Below are 19,374 nucleotides of genomic sequence, written 5' to 3'. Positions count from 1 at the left end.
GTCATGCTTTGTCTGAACCATAAAATAAAAAATTTGGGTTCATTGTCCCTTTAAGCTTTGGCATGCAAAACTGGGATTGAAATTATCGCACACATGACTGACTATTATAAAGCCAGATATAAGCATATTAAATCTAGGTTTGCTCTATGTATTTTACATAAGTGTACTTATATGGCTTCTGGATATATTATTTAATTGAAACCCTAATAATAGTATGTATAAATGCTTTCTAATTCCGGGGACAAACAATATGTATAAATGTGTTGGTTGATTGCGCTTTTTGGAAATTAGCAACAACACAAATTGTACCTAAAATGACTCACAAGGACTTACAGATCCTCTATAGCAATATAGTTCTTCTTTACTCAAAATATGGCGTACATTTTAACTTTTGATTGGAGACAGTCATTTTGTTCTTCACACGTGTTAAAAAGGTATTTTCCAGTGTTGCTTAAAAAGATTGAACATTATTTGGTACCAAAAATAGGCTACTCTCCTTTAAAAATAAAAAAGGCCTAAAAAGGGCATCCATACTGTTGTCTTCTTAGGTGCTATGTAAAGGGTCATTATACCCAAATGAGCTTAATGAGTAATAATATTTTTTATCAAGTGTCCTTAATTTAATTATGTAATAGTTAATAGAACTCAAGATAAAATTTTATGTCTTAACTATGTTATAATATTAATCAGGAACTGGATATCCATATTATAATGAGGTTTAAACTACAATGAACAGTAGTTTTATAAGATGGAAGTCGAGCAATCTTAAAGGACAGTAGGCGAACCCTAAAGACGGTTTGGAAAATCATAAAGGCTATAGATATTACTAATTAATTAATCATTTTGTTTGTTTTTCTATACAAACGAAGCTTGTACATTTTAGAAGATCATTTTTGGACTACTGTGGTAAAAGGTCTGATGTTCTTATGAACCTAAATGTAACCAAGCCCAGTAGGTAGATTTGTATTTAAATAAGTCCATATACTCTATATTACAATTATTGGGGGGGAAAACAGTTTTTTATTTAAAAACGGAAACAGATTACCATAACGTTATTGAAATAAATCAGCATACATTATTATGAATTTTGTTGCAGGTTTCCTTGAGCTTTTCCCATCGGTATTTCCTGAAGGCTCAGACTTTGAATTATCATTTATGTTTAAAACTGATCAACTGAAAGGAATTCTCCTATTTGTCTACGATACTAATGGACCTGATTACCTTCTTGTATGTATGATAAAAATACTTCAGCAACTGTATTATGAACTGTTTTATATATTAGTTCACATTATATTTATATTGTTTAAATAGTAAAAAACTGTATTTTCCTGTTTCAACATTGTGTTTGTAATGTGTGTACGCCAATAGCTATGGCTTCATATCCTAGAAATTATAACCATCAGACAAAGTTGGGACATTATGGAAAATACAAAAAAACAACAAAAAGAGTCATTTGAAAATTCCATTCACCCTGTACTATATAGAAAACACATTTATTAACACATAATTTGATGTTTTACTTTGTGAATTTAATGTATGTTTGAAAATATATACTCATTTCAAAACTAATGACTGCAACACACTCCAAAAAGTTGGAACAGTCGACTGTTTACCACTGTGTAATATCACCTTTTTTTTAAACAACAATTGTAAAGTGTTTGGGCACCAGTTGGTTAAGTTTAGCAAGCGGAATTTTCCCCCATTCTTCCGTTATTCATGCCTTCAGCTGCGCAACTGTAAGGGGCCTTCATTGCCTTGTTTTGCTCTTCATAATGCGCCACACATTCTAAGTTGGAGACATGTCAGGACTGGAGGCAGCCCATGCTAGCCTCTGCACTCTATGCTTACGCAACCATGTGCTTTTAATCTGGGTAGAATGTGGTTTGGTGTTGTCTTGCTGGAAAAAGCAGAGACATCCCTGGTAAAGACTACATCTGGATTGCAGCATACGTTGCTCCAAAATGCGTCCATATCTTTCTGCATTAATGGTGCCTTCACAGATATGCAAGTTACCAATGCCATGGGCATTGACACACCCCCATACCATGACAGATGCTGACTTTTGCACCTGACGCTGATAGCAGCTTGGATGGTCCTTTTCCTCTTTGGCCCAGAGAAAACACAACGGCTGTTTTTTTCCAAAAACTATTTGAAATGTTGACTTATCAGACCACAAAACACGATTCCACCATGCTGCCATCAGATGAGACTGAGCCCAGAGAATTCGGCGGCACTTCTGGACAGTGTTGATGTATGGCTTCTGCTTTGCATAGTAAAGCCTTAACTTACATCTGAGGATGCAGAGGTGAATGGTGTGGACTGACAAAGGTTTACCAAAGTATTCCCAAGCCCATTTAAGGATATTCATTACAGACTCATGATGGTTTTTGAGACAGTGACGTCTGAGGGATCGGAGATCACGTGCATTCAGAAGTGTTTTTTGGCCTTGCCCTTTACGCACCAAGATTTGACCAGATTCCTTGAAACTTTTAATTATGTTGTACACTGTAGAAGGTGAAATGCCCAAAATCCTACCGATTTGTCTTTGGGGAATATTGTTCTCAAAGTGTTGGATTATTGGATCTGTTGGCAGATTGGTGAACCTCAAACCATCCTTGCTTTTGAAGGACTAGGCCTTTTTGGAAGGCTCCTTATATACTATGATTACATAATTGCCTCACCTGTTTCACATCACCTTCTTATTTCAACTTGTCACATAGCTATTAGTCCTATATATCCCCTGTCCCAACTTTTTTGGAACGTGTTGCAGTCATCAGATTTAAAATAAGTGTATATTTTGCAAAATACATTAAATTCACAAAGTAAAACTTCAAATAATGTGTTAATAATCCATCCACTCCAGATGGATGAAGATAGAAGATGCCGCTTGGATGAAGATGTCTGCCGGTCCAGATGTCCTCTTCTGCCCAGATAGGATGAAGACTTCTGCCACTCCGGATGTCCTCTTTTGGTCCATCAGTGCCCGGCTGGGTGAACACGACTCAAGGTAGGGAGATCTTCATGGGGGTAGTGTTAGGTTTATTTAAGGGGGGTTTGGGTTAGAGTAGGGGTATGTGGGTGGTGGGTTTTAATGTTGGGGGGGTTGTATTTTTTTTTACAGGCAAAAGAGCTGATTACTTAGGGGCATGCCCCGCAAAAAGCCCTTTTAAGGGCTGGTAAAAGAGCTGGTTACTTTTTAATTTAGAATAGGGTAGGGACCTTTATTATTTTGGGGGGCTTTTTTATTTTATTAGGGGGCTTAGAGTAGGTGTAATTAGCCTAATATTCTTGTAATCTTTTTTTATTTTTTGTAATTTAGTGTGGGGTTTTTTTGTCATTTAGTTTAGTTTATTTAATTGTATGTAATTGTAGGTAATTTATTTAATTAATTTATTGATAGTGTAGTGTTAGGTTTAATTGTAACTTAGGTTAGAATTTATTTTACAGGTAATTTTGTATTTATTTTAACTAGGTAGCTATTAAATAGTTAACTATTTAATAGCTATTGTACCTAGTTAAAATAAATACAAAGTTGCCTGTAAAATAAATATAAATCCTAAAATAGCTACAATATAATTATTCGTTATATTGTAGCTATATTAGGGTTTATTTTACAGGTATTTAGTTTTAAATAGGAATACTTTAGTTAATAAGATTTAATTTATTTTCTTAGATTAAAATTATATTTAATTTAGGGGGGTGTTAGGGTTAGACTTAGCTTTAGGGGTTAATACATTTATTAGAGTAGCGGCGAGCTCCGGTCTGCAGATTAGGGGTTAATAAGTGTCTGTAAGGTAGCGGCGACGTTGGGGGGGCAGATTAGGGGTTAATAAATATAATATAGGGGTCGGCGATGTTAGGGGCAGCAGATTAGGGGTACATAGGTATAATGTAGGTTGCAGCATTGTCCAGAGCGGAAGATTAGGGGTTAATAGTATAATGCAGGTGTCAGCGATAGCGGGGGCGGCAGATTAGGGGTTAATGAGTGTAAGGTTAGGGGTGTTTAGACTCAGGGTTCATGTTAGGGTGTTAGGTGCAGACTTAAAAAGTGTTTCCCCATAGGAAACAATGGGGCTGCGTTGGGAGCTTAACGCTGCTTTTTTGAAGGTGTTAGGTTTTTTTCATCTCAAACTGCCCCATTGTTTCCTATGGGGGAATCGTGCACAAGCACGTTTTGCCAGCTTACCGCTACCGTAAGCAACGCTGGTATTGAAGGTTGAAGTGGCGATACATTCGGCTCAACACACCCTTTTTGGAGCCTAACGCAGCCCTTCAGACAACTCTAAATACCAGCGTTGTCTTACAGGGACAGTCTACACCAGAATTTTTATTGTTTTAAAAGATAGATCATCCCTTTATTACCCATTCCCCAGTTTTGCATAACCAACACAGTTATAATAATATACTTTTAACCTCTGTGATTATCTTGTATCTAAGCCCCTTTATTTCAGTTCTTTTGACAGACTTGCAGTTTAGCCAATCAGTGCCTGCTCCCATATAACTTCACGTGCACGAGCACAGTGTTATCTATTAGAAATACGTGAACTAACACCCTCTAGTGGTGAAAAACTGTTAAAATGCATTCTAAAAAGAGGTGGCCTTCAAGGTCTAAGAAATTAGCATATGAACCTCCTAGGTTAAGCTTTCAACTAAGAATACCAAGAGAACAAAGCAAAATTGGTGATAAAAGTAAATTGGAAAATTGTTTAAAATTACATGCTCTGTCTGAATCATGAAAGTTTATTTTAGCCTAGACTGTCCCTTTAAGGGTGCGTTGGGAAAAAAAGCTGCGTTAGCTACGCGGGTCTTTACCGACAAAACTCTAAATCTAGCCGTTAATGTTGTCCCCAACATTACACTAAAGACAAACTCAGCGTCCATTGTACTTGTGGAGACAAATAAACATGTTGTATACACATCAACTTTATCCTCATCACTGCATATACATATAAAATGAGGAGACTTTCCCCACACAAATTAACACTATGATTGTGTAAATTTCCAAGTACAATGGGTCAATACAATGGTACAAACTAGTGATGTATTATACAGTGATAATCTATACATCAATGTACTTGACCTACACTTTTCTCCATTATAAACTTTATTAAAGGTCCGACTAATGACTGCAGGACAGCTTTTGCATTTGACATTTGCCAATTGAATGAACTCATGCTGTATAAGATTTTTTTTTTAATTATCTGTGCTTTTTATTTCGCAGGCACAACTGGACAATGGAATTTTAAGTTCTAAACTTAAAAGCAATTCTGTTCCTATTCAATTAAACCTTTGGGCAGGACTTTCTTACTGTAATGGAAAATGGAACAAAGTAACTTTAAAAAAGGAAGGATCCATATATTTAATACAACTCAATAATTTGATAGAACGGTTTGAAGGACTGAGTATCCTGCAGTCAAAAATACATCTAAATTCTAATGTATATATCGGGGGTGTCCCAGATGATATTCAAGAGCTCTTTCCAGATCTTGATTTGCAACATGGTAAGAAATGCATATTTTCTTTTTCTGACACCGGCTTGCAGCGTTGTTTTCTATAAATATTCCTAGAATAGGGCCAGAGTCCCTGTACACTGCATATCAAAAGGAAGCACTGGGCACTATTAAAATGAACATATTCCAACAGCGCAATATATGCCCAAGTTGACCTTTATTTTTATGTCCTAATAAAGTAGAGTGGAGACATAGGGGCGGATGCTGCTTTTTACGCGATTGACCGCAAATGTGCAGGGGGTGGCATTGCACAAGCATTTCACCAGAAATGCTTGTGCAATGTTAAATGCCGACAGAGTATACTGTCGGCATTTAGCGATGTCGGGCGGACATGATTCGCTACAGCGAATCATGTCCGCCCGGCATATGATAAACTTACCCTATATTGTGCTGTTTTAATATGTTTATTCCAGAAAACAGTCCACAGTGGCAAATGAGTTTTCAGTTCCTGAAAATGTGCTTTTAGTTGTTAAGTACTTGTTATTAGGATTAAAATTAGAAATCAAACCGAAAATAATTTATAAAATTAACACAAAACCTCTTACATTTATATTAAATTTGTTTAGAATGAACCCCATTGTGCAGTGTGTATCATTTTAATGTGTGAGATGAATCTTTTGCAATTCAAATACATCTTATTAACTGGTAACCAATATGAATGCCCATTGTATATGGGCATGATGAGTACACTGGGCATGTTTGCTTAATGATAATATTGACACACGGTGCTAGATTACAAGTTGTGCGCAAAATATCAAAAATATTTGCGTTCAACTTAGTAACACCAGCTCACGCAAATGCTCCCTGGTATTACAAGTGAGGTGCAATGCGAACTCGAGGTTGCGTTCACATTTACGGAAGCATTGCACTCACAAGGGAGTGTTTCCATATGCTCCAAAGGGAGCCTCGCTCTCATGCCATCAGACACAGCATGCACTAATGCAGCGAATGGGATAACTCGTGCAGTGATAGGCAGCAGATTATAAATATATATGTATTTAAGAATATACATAAATATTTACAGTGAACACATTGTTCCTATAGACCACAATGTAAAGGCATACCAGACAATTTTTTAGCCCTCATAACTGCTTCTTTCAGTTGTTGTATTTAAAAAAAAAAAAAATGCTACCATTTTTATTTTTTTTTAAAACTATGCACCACCGTATTTTGGGGCCAGTTGGGACACATTTATAAAATTAACCAGAGATCTGATCTCTGGTTAATTTTATGAGCACTAATTGCTACCGCAAGCTTGTGGTAGCAATAACTAACCACTTGTAATGGCTGGTTATTTATCCTGAGCCCGTAAACAGGCGAATTTGCCTGTTTGTGGGCATGCAATAAATTAGAGCTCCAAGTATTTTTATTAATAGTGCAGTCTAGTTAAAATTAAACTTTCATGATTCAGATATGGCATTTCATTTTAAACAACTTTCCAATCTACTTTTATCTTCAAATTTGCTTAGTTCTTTGGTATTCTTAGTTTAAAGCTAAACCTAGGTAGGCTCATATGCTAATTTCTAAACCCTTGAATGCCGTCTCTTATCTGAATGCATTTGGCAATTTTCACAGCTAGAGGGCATTAGTTCATGTGTGCCATATAGATTCCATTGTGATCACATGCGTGGAGTTACTTATGAGAGGGCTAAAATGCAAGTCTGTCAAAAGAACTGAAATAAGGGGCAGTCTGTAAAGGCCTAGATACAAGGTAATCACAGAGGTAAAAAGTATATTAATATAACTGTGTTGGTTATGCAAAACTGGGGAATGGGTAATAACAGGATTATCTATCTTTTAAAACAATAACAATTCTGGAGTAGACTGTTCCTTTAATTATTAATTGCAATTATTGATTGGAAAAGTAACATTTATTAGAATTAGTATCTATTAGAAGGAAGTGGCCACAACTTATCTCATCTCCCAAAACAGGATTTTACATTTCTTACACTGTAAATTGCGAAACTGGTAAGTGATGAGGTTTCCTCCACTATAATATTGTAGTCGCAAGAAATGTAAAATCTGGAAGACCTCACTGTTGTGAACAGGTTTTACATTAAGTAGATTGTGACACAATTTTTGCTCCTTATAAATTAAAACAAACTGTGATCTCGGTCAACAACAAACAAAATGGAATGGCAAATAGTGAAACCCTGACATAGTTCCATTTTAAATCCTGGTCAAGAAGATACGGTTCTATTTGAAATCTCTGTGAGACATAGACGTGATTATATAGATTCCGGTTTGTAGTGGTGGAGTAAGCCCCTGTTTCAGGCCTTCAGGCTCGCCGGAAACAGAAGTTATGCCGCAGCAGTCTAAAGACCTCTACTCCATAACTTGTCCGCCTGGTCTGAGGCCGCAGACAGAAATCAACCCGATCGAATACGATCGTCTTGATTGACACCCCCTGCTAGTGACTGATTGGCCACTAATCTGCAGGGGGTGTCATTGCACCAGCAGTTTACAAGAACTGCTGGTGCAATGATAAATGCCGACACTGTATGCTGTCGGCATTTATCGATGTGCAGCGGACATGATACGCTACATCGTATAATGTCTGCTTGCACTATGATAAATCTACCCCTAAGGGTTTCACCTAGCAACCAGGATCTTAAAAATGTTGGATTACAGAAAAGTCATCTTTGAATGACTGAGACCGGTGTTCAATTAGACTTTGCTCCTTTGTCGGAATCTGATACCTCTGACTGTGCATGCTCTGTATTACGTAATTGCACTCCACATATGTTAAATAGGATATATGTGCGTGTGTGTGTGTGTGTGTATATATATATATATATATATATATATATATATATAGATTATATATATATATGTGTATATATATATATATATATATATATATACACAGTATATATACAGTATATACAGGACAAAGTTCAATCACTTGTTAAAGTGATGAAAAATGTGACGATGTGCTTAATGCTTATATACACTTTTCACAGTATTCACAGTCAATTTCAACAGTGGATGCGTGCATCTCATAGCTGCAGCAAAATCTGACAGGACAACTCCCTTGTCAGAATTTGCTACCTCTGAGTGAGCATCCTTCTGATTTACATAATCACATTGCACACATTCCTATATAACATATGTAGAGTGTGATTATGTAATACAGAGCATGTGCAGTCAGAAGTAGCAGATTCCGACAAAGCAGCAAATTCTGACAGAACACTGGCAGCATCCTTTAAAGGGAAGTTTATTTCCATGTTATATCTATTGTATATATATTTTCAGTGATTCAATTTATGAAGACAACTGTATTGAAACTGACAATCACTACAATGTGAATTAAATACAAACATTTCCATTTTCCTGCAGATTCAGCTGTACAGGATATCATATATTAAATGCATATACATGTGTAAATTTGTGTCATGGCCATTGCAGACTTACTATATATTATAATAAAGCTTTAATGAATATATACAAATACACCTCTAAAATGTTGTCTGTGGCCACATGCTCAGCATAATAGAAGTATTACAAATTGTCTTGGGGTACTTATAAATATGCCAAAAAGTGCCTTTAGGTGTCAATTATGATAAAATTGTAAAATTATCTTGAAAATGCGTTTTTTGCTCTGAAAAATACCTGGAAACCCACAATAGTGAGTGTATCAAAATGAATGTGCCCTTTTATGCAGAAAACAAGATTGAAATCAACCCCATTTTTTACAAAAACAAATATGCACCATCATACAATTCTCAGGCTAATAATTTTCTTTAAATACATCATTCTATCTATTCATTAGGGCCATATTACAAGTGTAGCGCTAATTAACGCTCCTGCTCGAGCATTATTTGCGCTAGAAGTAAGCTATTTGTGCTCATATTATCAGTTGAAAATAAACTGTTTTTACTCGCGCGCAAACCCGAAGAGCTCAAAAAGCCGAAAAAAGCTAACACCCCACTCTCGCGCAAACCCAATTGCGTATTCTTATGTGCGCTAACCCGACATGAAAATATGAATATTTCATATACCAATGTTATGCACATAACAGAATGTTTTCTATTTATTCATAAATACATATTTATAAATATATATATATATATATATATATATATAGGCATCCAAATACCAACTTGTTCTCACAGATAGGCATCCACCTGGGTGCAGACAAGGACCGAATGATCTTTACTTTGGTGTTAAAAGTCCTGTGAGTGCATCTTCATTTGGTCCTTATATATATATATATATATATATATATATATATATATATATATATATATATATATATATATATATATATATATATATATATATATATATATAGCAAAAAACAAGAAGCACTCCAGAAGTCTTTCCAATTTTATCACCTTTAATAGTGAACGTTTTCGGGCAATAAACCGCCCGTCCTCAAACTTACAAGGTTACCAAACACTTACCACCCAGCTGTGTTATAGACCGCCACCAGAAACAAGTGCGCCACGCTCTCCGCGGTGGATGTGCCGCCCCTAACGAGTGACGTCATCGCCCGCGGCAACGTGTGGGAACTGAAAAGGGCAAAGACAACAGACAAATTATGCAGGACTATACTAAGCCCTAAATACAAGAAACAAGCCTATACAATAAGTATATACAATGTAACATTACTGTGAAGAATGGGAACTTAAATATATCACAAAAAGTAAATATACGGTTGTCATAGTTACCAGTAAACAATCAACGCTATGTATAGCAAGTCATTAATTACATAAGCAAAAACATGAATAGAACAAAAATACTGCATAAACAACTATGTGACTCCACAGAACAGGATAGAATCCAAAAAATTCGGAATAACATAGAAACTAAAATAAAGTAAAACTGTAAAGTGGAGTCACATACCAGGATGAACAGAAAGGAATTTGCTGAACAAGCTAAAAGAATTACAGTGATTGGAATGGACCATGGCTCTCACAAAATCATGGACAGTAATATGAATGATCATGGACTCCCCCTGGATTCATTTTTCGACAGTGGACAGGGATCATAGGAACACCTGCCAATCTAGCTGTGTATTCAGCCCGTAAGGCACAAGAGTGTTCAATTCGAATGTCCATTTAGCTTCTTTTTGGAGAAGCAGTCGATTCCTATCGCCTCCTCTTGGCAACGGTGGTACATGGTCTATAATTGTATATTTAAGGTCCATGACACTATGCTTGTGTTCCAAAAAGTGTCTGGCCACGGGTTGCTCGGATGTGCCTTTATTTAGTGCCGTCTTGATAGCAGATCGATGATTTGCCATACGTGTACGCAAATCATCGCAGGTCTTTCCTACGTAATAAAGCCCGCAAATACAGTGTAAAAGATACACTATATACGTGGTAGTACACGTCAGGCGGAATTTATGCTTATAAATTTTACGTTTTTGTGGATGGGTAAAACTTGGTCCAATGATTAGCCCCCCACATGTTGTGCAGCCAAGGCATCGAAAAACCCCTGGTTTTTTAATATCCAACCATGTTGAGGATTTGTAACATTGTATCGGGTCAGTTTTAATTAGCAAGTCCCGTAAAGACCTAGATCTCTTATAACCCACTCTTGGGGGATCAGCTTTATGCAAGGGTAACGATCTATCCGTATTGATAATCTCCCAATGCTTGTTGAGTATGTCCTTTAAGGGGCCTTTATCACCTGTAAAGGTTGTGATAAATGTCATCCTTTTCTCCTCCTTTTTGGGTACATAAGTACTGGCCTGGCAGACCTGAGCCCGCTGTTCATTAAGTAGTTTATCCGGATAGCTCCTCACTTCAAATCATTGCACCATCTCAGTGAGTTGTTCTTCTCTTTTATCAATTTCAGAGTTATTTCTCACCACTCTAAGCAATTGAGATTTAGGCAATGCTTTCTTCAATGTGGGAGGATGGCAACTTGTGTAATGTAGTAAGGAGTTTCTATCAGTCTCCTTTCTATACAGGGTTGATTGAATCCTACCATTGCTAGTGTATAACCTCACATCCAAGAAGTCAATTTGTATTTTGCTCGATGTCATTTTAAATTTCAGAGCCAAATTCGCCCCATTAAGCTCATGAAACCAATCTTCCAGGCTGGCTGACGTTCCAGACCAGATCAGAAACAGGTCATCTATATATCGCTTAAAAAAGCGAATATTTTTGACCTTAAATAATTCTGTCCCAAATTCCTCGAAATGGGCCATGAACAAATTGGCGTACGATGGGGCCATATTGGACCCCATCGCCGTCCCCTTCAACTGTAAATAGAAGGATTGTTCAAAGCGGAAATAATTGGTAGTCAAGCAAAATTCCAATAATTGTACAATTATCTCAGGAGGTGGTCCAATGTATGGGTATCTGCAAAGATGAAATAGAACAGAAAGTAACCCCTCATCATGAGGGATTACAGTATATAGACTAGTCACATCTAGTGTGACTAGCCATGTGTCTTCATCTGTATCTTCCAATTGTTTGAGCATCTCCAGTAATGCCATTGAATCCCTCAAGTATGACGGTGTATGGTATACCAGCGGTTGCAAGAATCTGTCCACTAAAGTGGCAATGGGCTGTTGTATGTACCCTATTGAGGATACAATGGGCCTTCCGGGAGGTGGTGAAATCCCCTTGTGTATTTTGGGGAGGGTATACAGAACCGGGGTTCTGGGATATGGTACCACCAAAGACAGAAAGGTATCCTTGTTGATAAAACAAGAAGTGGGTAGATTGCTACAACTAATCAAAGCAGAGATTATAGCTTATGAATCACCTAATTTGTCCAGACTACAGGCGGATCATACAGAGGATTGGTTGAACAAATTACAGATCAAGATTGACAAATATGAAACTGATCTGATACAATTTAAAAATAAAAAATTGGAAGCTGTGATTAGCGACTATAGAGACAAACGTGTCTATTTATGGCAATTGTCTGCCAGTGAGAGACAGAGGCAACATATTGCCAGGAGGAGACGACCACGCTATTACAAATCCCAGGATTTGACCACTATTGAAAGTTAATGATCTGGTTCAGGTTCTGACACAGATCAAGCACAAAACCCCTCTCAAGAGATACAACACCCTAAAGGAGTAACAACACATTCAAAAAACTACAGGGGAAGAGGAAGAGGGAGAGGATCAGGAGAGGTGGGTACAAGAGGAAAACCACCAATACAGAAATAATGATGCATAATGACATAGTAGTCAATTTGAGTGATTACCCCCTGAATGACTCTGAAATTGAGATTTTTAAATAAGGGTCTTACCTTTGTTCCAACTTCTAGAACTGACCCATTTGACTTTTATATAGATACAAAGAAATTTCAGAGATTACTATCCTTAAAAGAAAAATTTGGAGAAATGGATACAGACCATAGCCAACTGAAGAAAAAATCTACATACACTCCTCAATTTGGCAACGCTAGCATAAATACCTTCACGCGACGGTTACAGGAGGATATGAATCACTCTCTAGCCCTACAACATAAGGAGACGTTTAATAACTTCTCTAAAGAAGATTGGAAAGTCTTAAGAAATCTTGCGGATAACAAGGATTTAATCATACGTGAAGCCGACAAAGGTGGGGCAGTAGTTATTCTCAATTACAGAGATTACAGGATGGAGATTATATCTCAGCTCGCGGATACAGATACATATAGACCGCTTCCACATGACCCCACACAGGCATTTAAGAAACAGCTGGATACGTATACCAAATTGATATATGAACAAGGTTTTATCAACAAGGATACCTTTCTGTATTTGGTGGTACCATATCCCAGAACCCCGGTTCTGTATACCCTCCCCAAAATACACAAGGGGATTTCACCACCTCCCGGAAGGCCCATTGTATCCACAATAGGGTCCATACAACAGCCCATTGCCACTTTAGTGGACAGATTCTTGCAACCGCTGGTATACCATACACCGTCATACTTGAGGGATTCAATGGCATTACTGGAGATGCTCAAACAATTGGAAGATACAGATGAAGACACATGGCTAGTCACACTAGATGTGACTAGTCTATATACTGTAATCCCTCATGATGAGGGGTTACTTGCTGTTCTATTTCATCTTTGCAGATACCCATACATTGGACCACCTCCTGAGTTAATTGTACAATTATTGGAATTTTGCTTGACTACCAATTATTTCCGCTTTGAACAATCCTTCTATTTACAGTTGAAGGGGACGGCGATGGGGTCCAATATGGCCCCATCGTACGCCAATTTGTTCATGGCCCATTTCGAGGAATTTGGGACAGAATTATTTAAGGTCAAAAATATTCGCTTTTTTAAGCGATATATAGATGACCTGTTTCTGATCTGGTCTGGAACGTCAGCCAGCCTGGAAGATTGGTTTCATGAGCTTAATGGGGCGAATTTGGCTCTGAAATTTAAAATGACATCGAGCAAAATACAAATTGACTTCTTGGATGTGAGGTTATACACTAGCAATGGTAGGATTCAATCAACCCTGTATAGAAAGGAGACTGATAGAAACTCCTTACTACATTACACAAGTTGCCATCCTCCCACATTGAAGAAAGCATAGCCTAAATCTCAATTGCTTAGAGTGGTGAGAAATAACTCTGAAATTGATAAAAGAGAAGAACAACTCACTGAGATGGTGCAACGATTTGAAGTGAGGAGCTATCCGGATAAACTACTTAATGAACAGCGGGCTCAGGTCTGCCAGGCCAGTACTTATGTACCCAAAAAGGAGGAGAAAAGGATGACATTTATCACAACCTTTACAGGTGATAAAGGCCCCTTAAAGGACATACTCAACAAGCATTGGGAGATTATCAATACGGATAGATCGTTACCCTTGCATAAAGCTGATCCCCCAAGAGTGGGTTATAAGAGATCTAGGTCTTTACGGGACTTGCTAATTAAAACTGACCCGATACAATGTTACAAATCCTCAACCTGGTTGGATATTAAAAAACCAGGGGTTTTTCGATGCCTTGGCTGCACAACATGTGGGGGGCTAATCACTGGATCAAGTTTTACCCATCCACAAAAACGTAAAATTTATAAGCATAAATTCCGCCTGACGTGTACTACCACGTATATAGTGTATCTTTTACACTGTATTTGCGGGCTTTATTACGTAGGAAAGACCTGCGATGATTTGCATACACGTATGGCAAATCATCGATCTGCTATCAAGACGGCACTAAATAAAGGCACATCCGAGCAACCAGTGGCCAGACACTTTTTGGAACACAAGCATAGTGTCATGGACCTTAAATATACAATTATAGACCATGTACCACCGTTGCCAAGAGGAGGCGATAGGAATCGACTGCTTCTCCAAAAAGAAGCTAAATGGACATTCGAATTGAACACTCTTGTGCCTTACAGGCTGAATACACAGCTAGATTGGCAGGTGTTCCTATGATCCCTGTCCACTGTCGAAAAATGAATCCAGGGGGAGTCCATGATCATTCATATTACTGTCCATGATTTTGTGAGAGCCATGGTCCATTCCAATCACTGTAATTCTTTTAGCTTGTTCAGCAAATTCCTTTCTGTTCATCCTGGTATGTGACTCCACTTTACAGTTTTACTTTATTTTAGTTTCTATGTTATTCCGAATTTTTTGGATTCTATCCTGTTCTGTGGAGTCACATAGTTGTTTATGCAGTATTTTTGTTCTATTCATGTTTTTTCTTATGTAATTAATGACTTGCTATACATAGCATCGATTGTTTACTGGTAACTATGACAACCGTATATTTACTTTTTGTGAAATATTTAAGTTCCCATTCTTCACAGTAATGTTACATTGTATATACTTATTGTATAGGCTTGTTTCTTGTATTTAGGGCTTAGTATAGTCCTGCATAATTTGTCTGTTGTCTTTGCCATTTTCAGTTCCCACACGTTGCCGCGGGCGATGACGTCACTCGTTAGGGGCGGCGCATCCACCGCGGAGAGCGTGGCGCACTTGTTTCTGGTGGCGGTCTATAACACAGCTGGGTGGTAAGTGTTTGGTAACCTTGTAAGTTTGAGGATGGGCGGTTTATTGCCCGAAAACGTTCACTATTAAAGATGATAAAATTGGAAAGACTTCTGGAGTGCTTCTTGTTTTTTGCTATAATCCTATCTTTGTTAGCACCCGAAGCTGTTGCCTACTTAGGATCTGGAGTGCACTTTGCCTGTTTATATATATATATATATATATATATATATCATTTTTTGGTGAAATATATATCTTTACAGACAAACACACACACACACACACACACACACACACACACACACATATATATATATATATATATATATATATACATACAGTATATATATATATATATATACATGATTATAAGTATAGATTTATCAAGATATATATAGGAATATCTATTTATAAATACATAGAACATTTTCTGTTATGTGCATAACATTGGAATGTCAAATATTTACAGTAGAAATAAACTAAAACACTTTGGCCTAGATTTGAAGTTTGGCGGTAGCCGTGAAAACCAGCGTTAGAGGCTCCTAACGCTGGTTTTAGGCTACCTCCGGTATTTGGAGTCACTCAAAATAGGGTCTAACGCTCACTTTTCAGCCGCGACTTTTCCATACCGCAGATCCCCTTACATCAATTGCGTATCCTATATTTTCAATGGGATTTTTCTAACTCCGGTATTTAGAGTCGTGTCTGAAGTGAACGTTAGAAATCTAACGACAAAACTCCAGCCGCAGAAAAAAGTCAGTAGTTAAGAGCTTTCTGGGCTAACGCCGGTTCATAAAGCTCTTAACTACTGTACTCTAAAATACACTAACACTCATAAACTACCTATGTACCCCTAAACCGAGGTCCCCCCACATCGCCGCAAGTCGATAAAAAATTTTTAACCCCTAATCTGCCGACCGCCACCTACGTGATCCTTATGTACCCCTAATCTGCTGCCCCTAACACCGCCGACCCCTATATTATATTTATTAACCCCTAATCTGCCCCCCACAACGTCGCCGCCAGCTACCTACACTTATTAACCCCTAATCTGCCGTCCGCACGCCTCCGCCAGCTACATTATCCCTATGTACCCCTAATCTGCTTCCCTAACATCGCCGACCCCTATATTATATTTATTAACCCCTAACCTGCCCCCCACAACATCACCGCCACCTACCTACAATAATTAACCCCTAATCTGCCGACCGCAAAGAGCCGCCAGCTACATTATAGCTATGTACCCCTAATCTGCTGCCCCTAACACCGCCGACCCCTATATTTATTAACCCCTAACCTGCCCTCCCTAACATCGCCGACACCTAACTTCAATTATTAACCCCTAATCTGCCGACCGAATCTCGCCGCTATTCTAATAAATGTATTAACCCCTAAAGCTAAGACCCCCCTAAGTTAAATATAATTTACATCTAACGAAATTAATTAACTCTTATTAAATAAATTATTCCTATTTAAAGCTAAATACTTACCTGTAAAATAAATCCTAATATAGCTACAACATAAATTATAATTATATTATAGCTATTTTAGGATTAATATTTATTTTACAGGTAACTTTGTATTTATTTTAACCAGGTACAATAGCTATTAAATAGTTAAGAACTATTTAATAGCTAAAATAGTTAAAATAATTACAAATTTACCTGTAAAATAAATCCTAACCTAAGTTACAATTAAACCTAACACTACACTATCAATAAATTAATTAAATAAAATACCTACAATTACCTACAATTAAACCTAACACTACACTATCAATAAATACATTAAATACAATACCTACAAATAACTACAATGAAATAAACTAACTAAAGTACAAAAAATAAAAAAGAACTAAGTTACAAAAAACAAAAAAATATTTACAAACATAAGAAAAATATTACAACAATTTTAAACTAATTACACCTACTCTAAGCCCCCTAATAAAATAACAAAGCCCCCCAAAATAAAAAAATGCCCTACCCTATTCTAAATTACTAAAGTTCAAAGCTCTTTTACCTTACCAGCCCTGAACAGGGCCCTTTGCGGGGCATGCCCCAAGAAGTTCAGCTCTTTTGCCTGTAAAAAAAAACATACAATACCCCCCCCCAACATTACAACCCACCACCCACATACCCCTAATCTAACCCAAACCCCCCTTAAATAAACCTAACACTAAGCCCCTGAAGATCATCCTACCTTGTCTTCACCATACCAGGTTCACCGATCCGTCCTGGCTCCGATATCTTCATCCAACCCAAGAGGGGGCTAGACATCCATCATCCGATGGCTGAAGAAGTCCAGAAGAGGGTCCAAAGTCTTCATCCTATCCGGGAAGAAGAGTAGATCCGGACCGGCAACCATCTTCTTCCAAGCGGCATCTTCTATCTTCATCTGATGAGGACCGGCTCCATCCTGAAGACCTCCACCGCGGACCCATCTTCATCCGGCGACGTCCAACTGAAGAATGACGGTTCCTTTAAGGGACGTCATCCAAGATGGCGTCCCTCGAATTCCGATTGGCTGATAGGATTCTATCAGCCAATCGGAATTAAGGTAGGAATATTCTGATTGGCTGATGGAATCAGCCAATCAGAATCAAGTTCAATCCGATTGGCTGATTGGATCAGCCAATCGGATTGAACTTGATTCTGATTGGCTGATTCCATCAGCCAATCAGAATATTCCTACCTTAATTCCGATTGGCTGATAGAATCCTATCAGCCAATCGGAATCCGAGGGACGCCATCTTGGATGACGTCATTTAAAGGAACCGTCATTCGTCGTTCAGTCGTCGGCCGGGATGGATGTTCCGCGTAGGAGGTCTTCAGGATCCTGCCGCTCCGCTCCGGATGGATGACGATAGAAGATCACGCTTGGATGAAGACTTCAATCGGATGGAAGACCTCTTCTGCCCCGCTTGGATGAAGACTTCTACCGGATGGAGGACCTCTTCTTGCTCCGCTTGGATCAAGACTTCGGACCCTCTTCTGGACCGATCGCTGAACCCGGTGAGGTGAAGACAAGGTAGGGAGATCTTCAGGGGCTTAGTGTTAGGTTTATTTAAGGGGGGTTTGGGTTAGATTAGGGGTATGTGGGTGGTGGGTTGTAATGTTGGGGGGGGGTATTGTATGTTTTTTTTTACAGGCAAAAGAGCTGAACTTCTTGGGGCATGCCCCGCAAAGGGCCCTGTTCAGGGCTGGTAAGGTAAAAGAGCTTTGAACTTTTGTAATCTAGAATAGGGTAGGGCATTTTTTTATTTTGGGGGGCTTTGTTATTTTATTAGGGGGCTTAGAGTAGGTGTAATTAGTTTAAAATTGTTGTAATATTTTTCTTATGTTTGTAAATATTTTTTTATTTTTTGTAGCTTAGTTCTTTTTTATTTTTTGTACTTTAGTTAGTTTATTTCATTGTAGTTATTTGTAGGTATTGTATTTAATTAATTTATTGATAGTGTAGTGTTAGGTTTAATTGTAGGTAATTGTAGGTATTTTATTTAATTAATTTATTGATAGTGTAGTGTTAGGTTTAATTGTAACTTAGGTTAGGATTTATTTTACAGGTAATTTTGTAATTATTTTAACTATTTTAGCTATTAAATAGTTCTTAACTATTTAATAGCTATTGTACCTGGTTAAAATAAATACAAAGTTACCTGTAAAATAAATATTAATCCTAAAATAGCTATAATATAATTATAATTTATATTGTAGCTATATTAGGATTTATTTTACAGGTAAGTATTTAGCTTTAAATAGGAATAATTTATTTAATAAGAGTTAATTAATTTTGTTTAAAATTATATTTAATTTAGGGGGGTGTTAGTGTTAGGGTTAGACTTAGCTTTAGGGGTCAATACATTTATTAGAATAGCGGTGAGCTCAAGTCGGCAGATTAGTGGTTAATAATTGAAGTTAGGTGTCGGCGATGTTAGGGAGGGC

At 37.6% G+C, this 19,374-nt stretch overlaps 1 protein-coding gene across 1 annotated transcript in view; it reads left to right on the top strand.

The window, feature by feature from the left end:
- USH2A (usherin) overlaps window positions 1-19,374 on the top strand; it is a 2,188,359-nt gene that overhangs the window by 696,488 nt on the left and 1,472,497 nt on the right. Inside the window, exons 25-26 of the mRNA XM_053712759.1 lie at window positions 1,097-1,227; window positions 5,222-5,501. Coding sequence (XP_053568734.1) covers window positions 1,097-1,227; window positions 5,222-5,501 — 411 coding nt within the window. The remainder of the gene's footprint in view (window positions 1-1,096; window positions 1,228-5,221; window positions 5,502-19,374) is intronic.

Source organism: Bombina bombina, chromosome 4 (genome assembly GCF_027579735.1).
Source record: "Bombina bombina isolate aBomBom1 chromosome 4, aBomBom1.pri, whole genome shotgun sequence".
NCBI lineage: Eukaryota > Metazoa > Chordata > Amphibia > Anura > Bombinatoridae > Bombina > Bombina bombina.
This window is presented reverse-complemented; position numbering and strand designations above follow the sequence as displayed.